The sequence below is a fragment of the Cricetulus griseus genome, chromosome 2 (assembly GCF_003668045.3).
Source record: "Cricetulus griseus strain 17A/GY chromosome 2, alternate assembly CriGri-PICRH-1.0, whole genome shotgun sequence".
Classification (NCBI taxonomy): Eukaryota; Metazoa; Chordata; class Mammalia; order Rodentia; family Cricetidae; genus Cricetulus; species Cricetulus griseus.
The window spans coordinates 181,237,174-181,253,656 of record NC_048595.1 but is presented as its reverse complement, the minus strand read 5'-3'; the positions used below and the strand labels follow the sequence as shown (position 1 = coordinate 181,253,656).

Here is a 16,483-nt window from a genome sequence, read left to right as displayed (position 1 = left end):
GACTATCCATCTCAGGATCCCCAGTTATTTTTGCAAAGGGGCTTTTGCCACATAAAGTCACCGACTTCCTGGAATGGGAATATCATGTAGGAGTATTATTTTCAACATCTTTGTGGACATTTCTGAGAGAGGTATTATTCTGCAAACCCCCAAACCTCTATTTCCAAAGTACTCTGCAACTCTGGGAATTATGGATGGAGCCTTCACATTTTCCTCTGCTCAGTGTTTTATATAAATAAAGTCTCAGTAACAAAATTCCATTAATGTCACTCCAAAGTGACAGAGTGCTCACAACCTGGAGAATTTTCTCTGAGAGTTATGTGACAATGTTATTTGACTAGTACAAGTTACAGTGGATTTAGCATTCAGGACAAAAAAAAAAAAAAAAAAGAACCCCTGAACCACCCAAGTAAATTCTCTGTGCCCCTTCAACTGCTATAGTAGTTATTGCAGTTTGTCATGTCTTATGCCTAATTAAAACAAAAATTCCAGCAAGATGTGTTGATTCTACACCATACACCACATATAGGGGGCTAGTAAAGTTCATAGTAACACTGTCACCTCAGGGCTTATCCAGAGACAGAGAGGAATAGATGAGGATTAATAGGTGAGGAAGAGAAGAACGTTATGGTGTGGGGTAAAATGGTGTATATCCCTCAAACATGTGCACAACACATGACTGTATCCCCGGACCAGGGATGTTAGTAATGTCAAGTCCGCCATTAAATAAAAATGGATTTTTCCTCTTACTATGTAAATAAAATCTGAATAAACAAAAATGATGTCCTTTAACCTATCATTCTCAGGAGGGGGGGAGGAAAAAAAACCCTACTAACTTTCTTTGTTATTATCAAAGAATAACTATGTCAATGCCATCATTACCAGAATATTTTTTTAATTTCTCAATACTGCATTACACTAGAAACTATAAATCATTTGAAAATAAGCACACACAAACTAAATAGTCCTTCCTTGTGTACCACTGGCTTTGTGGGGCAAGGGATGTCCTTATGGAACACAGAATCTGGAGGATGAAAACTCATCTTAATTGACTTTGAGTCCTTTTCCCACAAGGACAGAAACAAACCTCCACTCTTTTGTCCCTTCAGACAATCCCCTGGGTCTCTCCCAGCCTTGAATTTCCTGACCCTCCCACTAGGGTTCATTTTCACCTCTGGCTTCTGGCCAGCATGCTGGTCATTACATTTCATTATTTCCTTCAAACAACTAGTCAGCCTTTCTGAAGGGTGCCCCGGAACCTGATCAGTGGAAGAAATAAGACATTGCTAAAGTCCCTCTTGTTTTGCTCAGATTGACTCTTTCTTGGAGCAGTTCAAATGCTGACAGTGTTTATGTCTTCTCAACTTTGTTCCAGAGCCCTTTCTATAAATATCCAAAAATGATTTGAGAACCCAAAGTCCCAGAAAGGGGGTGAAGGGCAAATGCACCCAGGGGCTCTTACCTTTCCTCAGCAAAACACCTGTATTATTGGAAAGCCAATAGAGATGGACACTGTGGACTGAAGCTGAAATGTCCCTACAGGCTGGTGTTCTGGGCTCTTCTGAGGAGTTATTTTAATGGGCCATGGAGCCTTTAGCGAATGGAGCCTGACTAGCAGAAGTCAGTCACCAGAGTTGTGCCTTCAAAGGATGTGCCTGCCCTCCTCCAAGTCCTGGCCTCTCTGAAAGCTATACCTGCCCTTATCCCAGTCCAGAGCTCCCTGGGTTTTGGTCTGTCACCATGTAAAGGGCAGCTGCCACAAACTTCTGCTACTCCAGAACTGATCTACTCTGTCCTGCCTTCCCCACTGTGATGAGTTTGATCATAGTGATAAAAAGTAACTTACAGAATGGAATATGTATTGACCTCTGCTGAACAGGCAATGTCTAGCTACTTGAACTTTTCCCCCAGCTTCCTATCATTGGCCAGCTTAGAAAGGTTTTAAACACACTCCCTCCCCCTGAAGTTTTGGTAATTTTAGTCTATGTGCTCAACTGACAAGAGGCATATTGTAATTGAAAACAAAAGTCAACATGGAGACACATGGAAGAACATGGAGACACACAGGAGAACATGGAGACACATAAAGGAACATGGAGACACATACGAAGCACAAGACTCTAGAGAGGCCTAGATAAATACAGAGCTAAGCAAAGGCAGTAGGGCTCAGGCTTTAGAAGAGATGGGAGTTGGAGCAGGCTCTCCAATGCTGAGGGAGCAAGTTTCCAGAGAAGAACGCAATTGTTGGACAGAAGAATTGTCCCAATGAAACCTACCTCTGTTGATCTCTGACTGGACCCAATGTCAGATCTCCCTCCACAGGTTCTATATTGCTGTGGAGAGACACCATGACCACAGCAACTCTTATAAAGGAAAACATTTAATGGACACTGGCTTACAGGGGTTTAGTCCATTATCAATATGATGAGAAGCATAGCTGTATACAAACATACATGGTGCTGGAGAAGGAGCTGAGAGTTGTACATCTTGATTGGGAGGCAGTAGAAGGATCTGACACACTAGGCCTAGCTTGAGTATATGAGACCTCAAAGCCCACCCTCACCATGGCACACTTCCTCCAACAAAGCCACACCTACTCCAACAAGGCCACACCTCCTAATAGTGCCACTCCCTATGGGCCAAGCAATCAAACACATGAGTCTATGAGGGCCATTACTATTCAAACCACAGATCCCCAATCTTATCCCTCCCAATCTTGTCTCCCTCAGAAATGATCCTTTCTAAGCAGAAAGGCAAATACCAAATGGGAAAGTTTATTTATGCACATTGACTTTTTACTTCATCAATATAAATTTCCTTTTAGACATGAATTTCATTTACAAAATGAAGAACTGTTTCTGTTAGTAGTTTGAGTAGCCATCATGAAATGTGTCAAAGATTTACACTTAAGGGCACCATAGTTAGGCTTCCATACCAACCTATGTTAGTCTTGCAGCAACAGCTGTTATATATTCTTTTCCACCCAACAACCACCCTTCCCAAGCTGACACCAAGGTATCATTCTATCTTTCCGGGACAATGCCCTTAAATGTTGAGGCATATCACCTGACTCCAGGAAGCCTTAGGGATGAAGGGGACTCACTGATAGAATCCAGGATGTCTTAAGTTTCTATCTCAGGTATGACCCTTCCTTCCTCTGCCTGGGGAAGCCTCTCTTTTATATCCATTCCTCATGGAAAGAGACTTGGAAATGAACCTTTCAAACACAGAAGCAAAAACAGAAACAAAAGCAAAACAAAGCAAACCCCCTAACACTCTCTACTCTCTCTGGGTGCCCTGGAGATGATTCTGCCAAGTATAAACTGTTGAGGTGTTTCTGGGCTATAATATAATTAAAGGAGGGCCAAGGCTGTGAGGACATGAATACATTTAGTTAGCCAGTAGCATTTTCAGGCAGAGCCCTGTGGCATAGCCAGGGAGATGCACAAAGAATAGAACAGATGTGATATCCCTCCCTTCTCCAGCTTGGAGATCTGTAGTCTTATCAATAAGAGGCTTGCCTGGATGCCTGTCAGCCACCTTTAAAGGACTGAGCCAGAAGCCCAGCCTACCATGCTTCAGGTGATGAAGCCTGGTTTGATGAAACCAGGTGTCAGGTTTGGGAATCATTTTCTCAATCTAAACCAGAATCTAACCCACAGATCTCAAGTACTAGCCATTACATGCTTATTTTTAAGGAGAATAAACTCGGAGATGTTACATTCAATGTTATAAGATCATGACGATATATTTTCATTGTTGTAGAATTAATGTACAGTCCGAGCACTCAGGAGTCAGAGGTACATGGATCTCTCTGAGTTCAAGGCCATCCTGATCTACATAGACAGTTCCAGATCATGCAGGCCTACATAGAAAGACCCTGACTCAAAATATGAAACAAATGAAAACAATTAATATGATTTCTCAGTGAGAAATCACTCCACCACTTAGAGATTAACAAAGAAAAAACTCTTGAATAGTGTCGAGTGACTCCTTCTGGCTAATGCACCTAAGGGGAAACAAACCAGCCCTGGCCAGAAAGCCCCACCAAGTTATTTAGTGTCAGAACTCCAAGTTACACTTTGAGCAATTAAACCCATTTCCCAGAGACAAAAATACCAAGATGATTCTTGAAACCAATTAGATTTACAATGCAAAACATTGTCATGGCAAACCGTAGACAGATGGGGCTGTTTTGACAAGCAACTGTTAACCAGAATCATCCAGCCTTCAGATAGAATTGTGTTCTTCATGATAAGAGAACCCAGACTTAATGACAGACCAGGACATAATGGTGGCTCTGTCCCAGTGCTGTCCTGTAGAAGCATTTGTTCCTTGGGGCAGGGAGTACTGGGGGAGGATGGACCTAAGGGCAAACTGTGACTAGGACTGTCTCCTTTTGTTATGGGAATAGGACTTCATTGCTGGCATCTTAGTGAACGAATATATCAGAAACATATTCTCAGCAAACTAAACTTGATTATGTTAGATGTCCAATATTTTTTCCTATAGTTTCTACCAAGTCTGGTTAGTATACTACACATCCCTGAGTGCCCCTTCTGCTGAATTCTACTTTATGGAACTTGGTTTCCTAAGCAAATTTAGTAGATCCTTTATAACATAAAATTATTACTCCAAGATTCTTCTACATTATCATTACTATTTTAATGCAGCAGTTAAAAGATTTGCTAGAAGGAAAATGTGTCCAGGAAGAAATCTAAGTACAATCTTTTAAATTTTAACTTTATTTTTTGAAATTAAACTACAATTACATTGTTCTCCCCTTTCCTTTTCTTCTTCCCTCCAATTCCTCCATCGTGATGTGACCCCTTGTTCTTTCTCAAATTCATGGCAACTTTTTCTTTAATTGTTAAGGTGTGTGTGTGTGTGTGTGTGTGTGTGTGTGTGTGTGTGTGTGTGTGTATTCCTAAATACCTATGTGTAAGCTAATCTGTCCATGCACTGTTACATGTATTATGGTTTCTGTGGTAACCACCTGGCATTTGATAACTATGCTGTGCTGGAAAACCATCAATGTACTCTTCCCTGAAGAAGACTATTCCCCATCCCTACTCTCAATATTCCTCAGTTGCCTGTAGTTCTTTGTCTAGGGCTGGGCCCCCACAGATTTTCTCCCTTTCATGTTACCATGTATATTGATGATGTCCTTATTCAAGCCATATGTGGGCAGCCATGTTGTTGAGATTTCATGAATGTAATTTCCCTGACATTCTAGGAGACACAATCTCACAGCAGATTTCCTGTTTCTCAGATTCTCACAATCTTTCTGCCCCCTCTTCCATGTGTTTCCTGAGCCTCACCTACAGGATTTGTGTTGTAGAACTACCATTGGGGGCTAGTACTCACAATTACTTGTTCTCTGCATTTTGAATTGCTGTAGTTTTCTGAAACAGTCTCCATCTCTTTCAAAAAGAATTTTCTTTGATGAGGAGTAAGAATTACACTTTTTGGTGGGTATAAGAATACACATTTAGGGTACAGGTAAGAATTATGCTGGCTTAGTAAACTGGAAGTTGTAGGATCTCCACAAAGACCCACAACCCCACTGGCTCTGGATAGTTGGCTAGGTTTCCAGTACCAGGAATGATTTCCCTCTTATTGAGCAGGCTTTAAGTCTCCCAGAGCTGTTAGTTACCATCAAGATATGTGTGCCACTATTGCACACTAAGAGTTATTGTGTCATGATGGCCATTGTTGAAGTTCATAGGCACCATATAACTGAGGAGGGCTTGTTAGTTGCTTTCCTCCACTGGAGTTTGCATGGTGCCTTCTGATAGCTTCATGAATTCCAATCCTCAGGGAGGAGGTTTTCAGGTAAGATCTAGCTCAAATCCTTCAGTCTCTGTCTGAAGTGTATGTTTGTTTCAGCAATGGGGAATTATCTTCAACCTCTAGGAGGCAACCAAGGTAACAGCAATAGCCTATAATGTTTGGGGAGTCTTTTGGATAGCCCTGACCAACAACTCAAAGGGGACTTCCTATGTCTACATTGGGGATTTTTGCTAGATTATCTCTTGGGGGAAGCATTGTCAACCTAGTTAGAAAATTTTCATTCAAACTATATGTGTATATACATGCACATAGATTCTCTCTCTCTCATATATATAATATATATATTATATATATATATATATATATACATATATATATATTGTAATTTAAGGTAAATAAATAAAAAATATTCCTTATGACTTTTTCAGACATCCTTACATTATTTTAGCTTCCTCCTTCTCTTTCTGTATTGCCCTTCCTCCATAATAAAAGCCATGTCTGCCCCATTTTTTCCATTCCCTCCTTTAAATCACTTGTATTCAGCTATTCCCCTCGCCCATACCATCTAAATGATACAACAATTGAAATCTTTGGGCTGGTCCTTTCTATGGTGATTTCGCATTACATGTGCACTTTTTACCTGGTAATAAGGACCTACCATTACCATATTCCATGCACAGGAGACACAGTAGGGAACAAGACAGTGGAGAAAGTTTGTCCCTGTGGAGCTTCTACTCTGGGAGGCAAGAGAATACAACACGATAAAAATGGTCACGTGCTGTGTGTCATTTACATCAATACAGTAAACAGAGATTTGAAATATTCAGTAATGGGAATTGTAATTATAAGAAAGATGTCCAGGAAAGGCCTTGCTGAATGAAGGCAACTTTGTAGAATAAAGACTTAAAGGGCCGGGCGTTGGTGGCACACACCTTTAATCCCAGCACTCGGGAGGCAGAGGCAGGCTGATCTCTGTGAGTTCGAGGCCAGCCTGGTCTCCAGAGCAAGTGCCAGGATAGGCTGCAAAGCTACACAGAGAAACCCTGTCTCGAAACACCCCCCCCCAAAAAAAAAAAAACAAAAAAGACTTAAAGGAATTAAGGTGACGAACCATGTACATATCAGGGATACAATAGTCCAGAGGTAATAGCACATACAAAGGTCCTGTGGTAGGAATATGCCTTATCTATCTCTTAGGAGTAGCAATAAGAATTGTGGGACTGTAGGAGAGTAAGTGTTGTGTTTACACTATAAAGAGGAGATTATGAAGAATAGAGATGTGTCTGAGGAGGAAAGTGAACCCAGATTACATGGGGTCTCTGTAAGCATTTGGGTTATTTAATTTTTCTGAGGTGCAAAATCGTTGAAGAATTTTAGGTAAGAGTACCAAGGCCTATTGGTATAGCTCATGCTTGTGTTTGAATGGAAGCTGTCTAGGTTGAAAACAGACCTGATAGCAGAAACAGTGTGGATAGATGGGAAGGTAATGGAATGCTTCAACTCTATACACTGTGTGCTAGAATTTACATAAATAATGAGCATGATGGGTAGCCATTCCACGCCTTGGATAGAGTGTGAGAAGGAAGATGGGAGTCTTTTGTTCCCTTGGTCCCCTTAGCTGCTGGTATCATGCAGAGAGCATCTAAGCACCACATGTATGCAGATAGCTAGCAGTCAAGAGTGCTTTTCAGCCTCCGTGATCCCTAACTACTAACTACGTCCTCAAAGTGTCCATACCAAGTAGACCTCTTGGTCTACAGTCCTCTGGTGATGTTGCAGTGCTGTGATCAGGATGTCTATACCCTTCCAAAATGCTTCTGCCGAAAACTCAATCCTATTGCGCTCTTAGAAAGCGAGGCAAAAGGAAGCAGATCACTCCTGAAGACTAATCCCTGCAGTGTTGTCCTGCCCACCCTGGGAGGTCAGCTAGAAAGAAGGTGCTGTTTCTGAGGAGAGAGCCATTCCCAGACACTGATCTGGGCTTGCAGTCTTAATCCTGGAGTTCTCATGCTCGGGACATATTCCAAGTGAGTTTCTGTTGTATTCAAATTAGACAGCCTGCAGTCTTGTTGGGGACACCTGGGTCACATGGGCCTCTCATCCACCTGGGACTCTTGCACACTAAAACAATGACCTCCATCCAACTCAGTCTCTCACCCTGGTTTTCCTGCCTTCTATCCCTGCAGCACTCTCAGACTCTCCTAATGCTTCAGGAGGTGAAATAACCACATCCTCAGGGCTACATGGTCCTGTTGTGCTTTCAGCTAAGTACTCCTTGTATTAAGGAACTTAGGAAAACAGGAAGATATTTTTAAGCTCTCTATTCTCTTTGTTAGACCCCTGAAAACTCAAGTATCTGGGGTCCCAGGCCACGTTCTCGGTCACCCCAATCACCAGGCGGATTCGAGAGCTTGCTGCAAACTGCACGAGGCTTTATTGTAATTTAACGAGCTAACCCCATGTTAGCTCGGGTCTTTCACCCACCCGCCATGGCGGATGGCCAAAAAAGATGGCTCCTAGGGGCTCCCAAAAGATCTTATAGGGCAGCGTAAGGGGAGTGTCTAGGGGCATGCACAGGCTTACGATTGGTGTGACTCCAGCCTTGGAGGGCTTGCCCTGTGTTGATTGGTCAACTGGTTGTTATGGCCCATAGGCCCTCCCAGGGTGGTTGCTATGCTCTCTACGTCATTACTGTGCGCTTGTCCGTAAAGCACACCCAGGGTCGTAAAGCATAGCGCCAACCAGCTAACTTCTGATTGGTTCCTTGTCACAAGACATGCATCTGACTTTCTAGTGTCTAGAACAAGGTCATAGAAGCACATGTTCGACCATTATGGCTGCCGAAAGGGAAGCTGGTTCCTTCATCTTTAGTCTGCAACTTTGCCTAATATTTATATTCTAAAATGCAATCCTAGTGTATGGCTGATCATCATTACAATATATCAAAAACTGATAACAAATATTGCACTATATTTATCATGTCTATTTGCACAGTGTTTCTAATTTTTGACAAGTCAGTTAACAAGTGCCGACTTTAGTTTTCTAAGTGTACACAGCTTGGAAGAAGGAAATTGAAAAGCCTCTGAAGTCATATGTCTGGCATCATAGAGACTAGTCTTTGTGAGCAAATGAAAACACGGAAGTGGTAGGATGGAGTGAACTTCAAGACAATAGCAATCTGTGTGTTTGCTGGTAAAATACAAGGTTACAGAAGGAGGTGGCAGGGGTGGAGGAACATTTCTTTCAGAGAATTTCCATTCACAAATGATTATTAAGAAAGATAGAAAACTAGGAAGGTTTTTGTTTCTTCATTTTGTTTTTATTTAAGTGGGAGAGGTATATGCCTGTGGGTGTGGCAATTGTGAAGCCCAAGAATGACAAGGGGTGAACCTGGACTTCCCGGCGGTTGTTGACAAGCATACACAGCTTTCAAAATCAGCCGTAAGTGACTCAGAGTGATGGGCATTTGTTCAGAGGAGGATGCTGGCACAGTCTTGGAGGCTGAAACAGTAATCCTGGGTGGCTCTAGGATGAGGTATTTAATCACCTCGACGCTGAGTCTTTCTTATTGAGTAAATACTTGGCAGCCTCAACATCCGTTTGAAAAACAAAGAGAAAAGTAAACTGCAGTAGTGAGGACCTAGTGGGGGTGTTTGTTCATGCTAACCCTGACTGTCCTTTTGGGCTTCATAGTGCTGCCTATTTGCTGCCCCATAGCATGGCTACAGCAGCCAACATCACATCACATTCATGTTCCATGTACAGGGATCCCATCATCAATTGCTAGAAAAAAGTGAATGAGCTAAATATGACTGTAGAAGACACTCATGTCCCAGAAGAAAACAAAGTGCCACATTGTTGGAGGTATTTGATTCACAAACCAGACAGTGATTCTCAGCTCAGTAAGTACTTAATGGTGACAACAGTTAAAGGACTTAAAGGGAGGTATGAACCTGCCCCACTTGCAGGAGCTGAGCAGAGGTGTTACAAACAACAACCAAGTTCTTCCCACCGTTCACTGGGCCACCATTCAATATATGAACTCCTGTACTCACAAACTCATATTTCCACACTCTAGGTCTTCTGATCTAATGTCACACTGTACAGCAGTGGGTTTGCCCTGTCCCCATTCCAGCCTGAGACAGCTTTGTACCTGTCCATTATCCCTATAAGTTTGTGGGTTGCAGTGACGACACAATGCAGACTTTATCCATTGGTTACGGTTCAGTGGCTAACACATGAAAACTGAGGGACACCAGAGGATCATTGTAGAGCTTTTCACAATTCCTATAGTGGCTCCAAAAAAAAAAAAATCATCAGATTACCCTCTCCAACTCTCAGGCTTAAGACATTCCTCTAAATGTAGTTCCCTCACTGTTACAATCTACTGAGTTATTATTGTGTACTTCTGTATAATTCTTATGGGCCACATTCTAAGAGTGTGGTGACGATGAGGTTATGCATGAGAAATTGTAAAGGCCCAAAGGCCAGTGTCACAGTGCTGCTAGCCTTTGGTCCTTCCAGGCTGACATAGAAAAGTGAGCAGCTCAGGCCAGATGCAAAAACATTCTTGTACTTCTCACTCTTAGCCTTGCTAAACATGCCTGCCTTCCAGCTACTCATTGCCCCCTTTTCTCATGGTTGTGACAAAAATGCATGATGAGAACAACTTAAAGGAGAAAGGATTTGTATTGACTTGGGATTTCAGGTCATTACGTAAGCCATAGACTTGGACGTGCACTTGGGCAGAGTACTGTGGCATAAGAGCATATGGAGGAAGAGGCCATATGTGTCATAGCATTCAAGAAGTGGGGAGCAAAGAAGGAAATGGAGACCAAATATAGCCTTGTACAGCATGCCCTCAAAGACCTACTTTCTACAAATATGTCCTATTTCCTAATGTTTCCCGAACCTTCCAGAAGAAAAGCCCCAGGTCAAGCATGCAACACTGGAACCTGTGGGAGATACTTCACACTCAAGTGATAAACTGTCTCAACTTTGCTGCTATCTTTAGCTCTCAGCTTTATTCCTCTTTTATGTCTTTTTGTCCCTTCAGGACTGAGAGTTGAGCCTGTGGCCTTGTGCATGCAGGGAAGCATACTCTCTGCCACTGAGCTATAGTCCCAGCCCATTCATCTCTATTTTAAATGCAGGCAGAAACAGAGGGAATAATGAAAGCTGTTGTATGCTGACAGAAACTCCTGCAAGGGGGGCAAGCTCATACTCCAGCTGCGGCTATTTAGGCTAGTTAGACCAGTGCTTCCTCACAGGTACACGTGCCCTTCCTGGCCTGTGGCTGTCTCTGTCTTTACTCTTGGTATGGAATGAAACTTTAGTTACCTGGTCAGATGGCAGACCCTCCATGTCCAAGAAGCCACGGCTTTGTAGGTGGGGTTACCTATCTGCTGGCAGAAGTCTGGGGAAGGTGACAAGAATTTGAGATTTGGAACATGTAAGCTGTCAGGAGCTTAAAGAACATTGTCCCTTCCTGTTACAAAGGAGAGATTACTGTTCAGAGAAAGGAGGAGTAATGATTATTAGTTGAGTTCAAAAAACAACCCAGAGTAGCCTGAGACAGTTTTCAAGACAGCTAGGATATACATTCCCTGGCTTTGATGACATGTTTTAAAAGTTTCTTTGTTTTTTGTTTGTTTGCTTGTTTGTTTGCCATTTTGGACAAGTAAGGGGCTGGGAGGATGGCTTAGTGGATAGAATGATTCCTAGAATCCATGGAGAGTAGACATCTGTAATCCCAGCACTCCTTCAATGAGACAGGGACAAAGACATGAGAGTCTCTGGAAGCCCACAGGCTAGAGAGTGTAGACTACACAGCATAGTAGCAAACAAGGACACCCTGTCTGGAACACAGTAGAGAACAATCAACAACAGCTGAGGTGTCCTCTGACCTTCACATGCACATGCATACCCCCACCCAAGAAATGTGTTATATGTCTAAAGAAATTGCTTAACAATAAAATCACTTGTATAAGAAATTTCCCTTTTGGCATATGTACCCGTTAGCTTGTCTCCTTATCATCATCATCTATAGTTCATTAAGAGAAACAATACACTGCAGATCTTGAGGTGTCTAGCCAGATCTCCTTTTCTCAGCTTTCTAGTCCCTGTCTACTTCTTTTCTAATTATCAACATCCTAAGCCACAGATTGAATTATGCTTTCTCTGATGCAAGATAGCTAAAATATTACTACTTTAACTTTAATCAACAAAAACTAATGAGATAGTTCACATTTTTCTAAGTCAAGTGTTCCCAAATTAATGCGCATTTCACATTGATAACATATCTCAACTCAGAATAGCCACATCCAGTTGCTTATTGTTGATGTGTAGTTACTGTAGCTGCCAGCACATATCTGGCCAGATACAAAAGGTAGGCCCTGGTATGTCAGCAACTAAGAAAAGCCCTCTGCTGTATGGCCAGCTTCTCCTGGGCTGGGGAGTATATGAGTTCTACAAAGACAATGAACCAAATAATTCTTTAAACTGTAATGCCTTTTCACTAGTTTTTAAAAAAATATACATTATTTTTAATTTTTTAATTTTTGTATGTATCTGTGTGTGTATGTATCTGTCTGTCTGTGTGAATCTATGTCATATGTGTGCCAGTGCCCATGAAGGCCAGAAGAGGGTATTAAATCCCCTAGGACCTGGAGTTGCAGGAGGTTTTTGGCCTCTAGACACAGATGCAGATGAGTAGTATGTGCTTGGGACCACTGAGTGTCTCTCCAGCTCCTTTTGTTGCTCTTTAACTTAAAAGAGATGAACAAATCATCTCTCCCTTCGATACTAGTATTAGGGTTTCAAATAATGAAAACTAAAGTTTCCCAGACATTCCTAAAAATTTAGTAATTTGCCAGTTATTATTATTTATAAGATTAGAGCATGGCTTGGTGTCTCCTTGTCAGTTTTGTGACACCCCCCTCCCCACCCCTGCCAAGGGTGCTGTTCATTGTGCCTTAGGTGTTCAAGCTTCCACCAGAGATCCTTCAGAAAAGAGCTAATAGCCACTATGTTTCACTCATTAATGAATTTGGGTGATTCTTTGCCTGAACACACACACACACACACACACACAGAGAGAGAGAGAGAGAGAGAGAGAGAGAGAGAGAGAGAGAGAGAGAGAGAGAGAGAGAAAGGGGGTGAAAAGAGTAATAGTAGGTGTGTGTGTGTGTGTGTGTGTGTGTGTGTGTGTGTGTGTGTGTATGTGTGTGTGGTTAAGAATCTCACTCTACATCTCTACATGCCCAACTTGCCTAGAACTCATGGCAATGCTCCTACTTTATCACCCTGAGTGCTAGAAATATAGGCATGAGCCATCACATCTGGCTTATATAGGAAGTCTGTTTATCCATAAGTGGCAATAGTATATCAGGATTTGTCTTCACTGGGGATGGAGAGATCTATAGGCTTTCAGCTATATTATATCAACCACTGAAGCTGTGGACCAAGATGTTATTAGCTCCCTTACCCCTAAACTGATGTCTAAGCCCTTGAAATATCTTACTAATTAATATCTATGTCTGCATTTTTCCATAGCTCAAAGAAATTTGATGATGAAAATTTCAAGTAAAGAGTAGTAAAGAGGATGGCACTTCTGAGGTTTAGTAAGAGTTTACTTACAGAAGCCACAGTTTTGGATGGGTAATGAGATTCATTTTTTAGGACTCTTGGGCCTACTGATTCATCCTTCATCTTATGGTTGGACCCTCCTTTTCCTCCTTCAGTTCTTCATCCTTAGTTCAGTGATTCACCAAGGTCTGTATAAACTTTGATGTCCTAGAGGATGCTCAATTTTATTTTAAAATGCTGACCAGTCTTCAACATAAAAGAACTAAACCTCTGATGGATCCCATGGAAGCAATTCCATGCCTGGGCTCAAATTGATACTCCTGGGAACCCTGAAGCTTGGACTGGGAAGTTAGTCTTCCTATATTACTGTCTCCCCCAAAGGAGCAATGGCAAGATTTGTTGTTTTTCAGACAAATAAACATCTAATTTCAAGCATATTTTCCTTTATTGCAATCATTCCTCTTATGAATGATTCTTCATGAAAAGGAAAAGATGAAGCCTGGCATGGCTTTTGTTGGGATTTGTTTTTCAAGGTCAGCTCATTCCCACAGTTAATTGAAAGATAAATGCATATAAAAAATAAAATTAAGAGTTGGCAAGGTTTGACTCTGGTCCCTCTCCAGAGACTTCTAAGTTCTTCTTTCATGAGCCCCTGAGTCTTTGCCCTCACAGGATCTAGATTCTGTTCTCAGTGTGTCTAACCGGATGACGTAACATCTGGGCTGCCTCTGGAGAACGTGCAAAATGAAGCGCTTTCATCCTCCCGCTCCGAGTTCTGGGAACTCAGTGAAAATGATGAGGTCTGTCCTTTCATGTCCTCTCAAGTTATTTCCTCTTTTGTTTGTTCTTTGTTTGCTTTAGAGTCCAACTCAGTGGAAGTGCTCTATGGCGGTCTCCCACCTGTGGAAGAATGTGACAGAAAGATTAGCCTGATTATGGAGCTGTCCACCCAGCTTTCCCTGCAAACTGAGAAGATCACTCAGCTCGAAGAAGTTTTAGCAGAAAAGGAACGCAAGATTGAGGAGCTGGTTGCTAATCGCAGTTACCAGCTGTCCCAAGAGGGATCAAACGTTGGAGCAGACTTACAAGAAGTCCCGGTTGAATGTGATAATAGGATCATTTCTGTGGCCTCTGATGAGGAGTTGTAGATTTCCCATATGGCAATAATTAAAGTTTAGTATCATCAAGGTGGAGTTGAAGGCCTAAATAACCAGTTAAGTTCAGGTTTACAGTTTGAGTATCACCTACAGAGTTTGTGCTAAAAGAAACCATAAGAAGGGGAACATTCAGAAGCAGACCCTGAAAGTGTCTGCCACTCAACAGTGGCCACGTAGTTACACAGCAGTAAAATGCTGTGTCTTTCGACACTCCTGGTTAACAGTGGGTGAGGGAAGAACACAAAACCATGCAGCTGGCGAAATGACTTGGTACTATTCTCTGACTAGAAGTTTGCCACACTTTGAAGGAAGGGTGCGAAGTAGCCCTTAGCTTAGCACTGTTGGGAAATGAAAGCTATGTTGGAGGGTCAGCTTCAAGTTGGGGAAAGTTAGAGCCCAGAGGAGCAAAATCATTGCCCTGAGAGTAAATAGCCACAAGGTCTGTCCTTTCGTGTCATCTCAAGTATATTTCTTTATGGCATGAATTTTTAAGAGCATTAGCAAGGGTAGATACAAAATAATGCTGAAGCACTTTTTAAAAATGAATCAGAGCTGTGGTCCTTTGGGAAAAGGTTCTGGACAACATATCTCTGGGAAAAGACACAACACCAATATTTTTTCCCTTAGGAGAAAGACTTAAGATGAAAAATATACACTTCTGTTAAGATGATCACATGGCTGTGTGCTCTGTAAAATAATGGCAGAGAAAAAAACATCAGCATTGGCAAAGGGGAGCAACATGTAATCAATGTACTGCAAGGAATTCTGACATGCCCCTCTCCCACTCTCCCCACTCAAATAACCCATGTCCTACAGGAAGGGACTAATGAGAAGATTGCAGAACTTAACTCTCATAGTCAACCTTATGACAAGCAGTATTGGCAGGCTTCTGAGTGTGGCTGCATTGCTACACATCAAACAATTTGTTCAGTTTAACCAACAGCATCAGTATTCTATCCTCCAAGCACAGCATTAGAAGGCAGAAACAGAGCAAGCCTAAGAATCAGTTTTTATAGGCAAGGCGTTCATAGACACAGAAGATAGAGGGCAGAAAGCACCTGGGTGTGTCTGGGGACAGGGAGCCTGCCTGCTTGCTGTAAAGGAGGGCCTCACAGTTACAGTGGTTGGTGTGAATGCATAGCCCTTGGCTTCTGGTGTTGGACCTGAAATACACATTTTAATAAGCCACAGATTTCCTGGTGAATATAATCCAAGAAGACAACTTTAGGCAGACTTCATGCGCAGAGTTTATATATTTACTCCCTGATTCATGGACAGTTGCTCCTTGCATGCTGGGATGGGACAAGTGCAATTAAAAGAGTGGTTGTATGTCCTGACTACCTACAAGACAGTTTCTAAACCAGTACCTCCCTGCCTTTCCCTCTTCCTTTCCCTCACCCCTTTCCTTTCCTCTCCTCTCTCCTCTTTCCCTTTCTTTCTCTTTTCCTTTGTCTTTGAAGGAGCTAATGGAGCTTTTTATAGATGTATGACAGCTTGGAGATTCTAGATATTCATCAAAAGAAAAATACAAAATATTTTTTTAAATGCCCCACTACTATTTTAGTTATCATGTTGAGTTATGATCTTCCTGTATTTGATCCCAACCTCAGCTTCATATATAATGGGTGTGTGTGTGTGTGTGTGTGTGTGTGTGTGTGTGTGTGTGTGAGAGAGAGAGAGAGAGAGTCTGTGTGTCTGTGTGTGTCTGTGTCTGTGTATCTGCACCTGTGTTGTTTAACCTCAGAAATGAGAACAACTAAAAACTTACTGTGCAGGAGTACAGACCCCAAAAAGCAGCTCAAGGCCCTTCTTTACCTTTTCTGAGGTGTCTATGTCAGCCCTACAGAATCACCTTCAGACACCCCTTCTGTCTGGTACCTTCTCATCACCCTGTGCAGTATGATATCCTTGTTTTGAGTTCATGGTCTTTAACTCCAACTAGCTAT

At 42.1% G+C, this 16,483-nt stretch overlaps 1 protein-coding gene across 1 annotated transcript in view; it reads left to right on the top strand.

Annotated features, from left to right (window-relative positions):
• The window catches only part of Ccdc192 (coiled-coil domain containing 192), a 177,633-nt gene extending 163,105 nt beyond the window's left edge, over nt 1–14,528 (top strand). The window contains exon 6 of the mRNA XM_035438725.1: nt 14,242–14,528. Within this exon, the coding sequence (XP_035294616.1) occupies nt 14,242–14,528 (287 nt within the window). The remainder of the gene's footprint in view (nt 1–14,241) is intronic.
• Nucleotides 14,529–16,483: the final 1,955 nt, after the last annotated feature.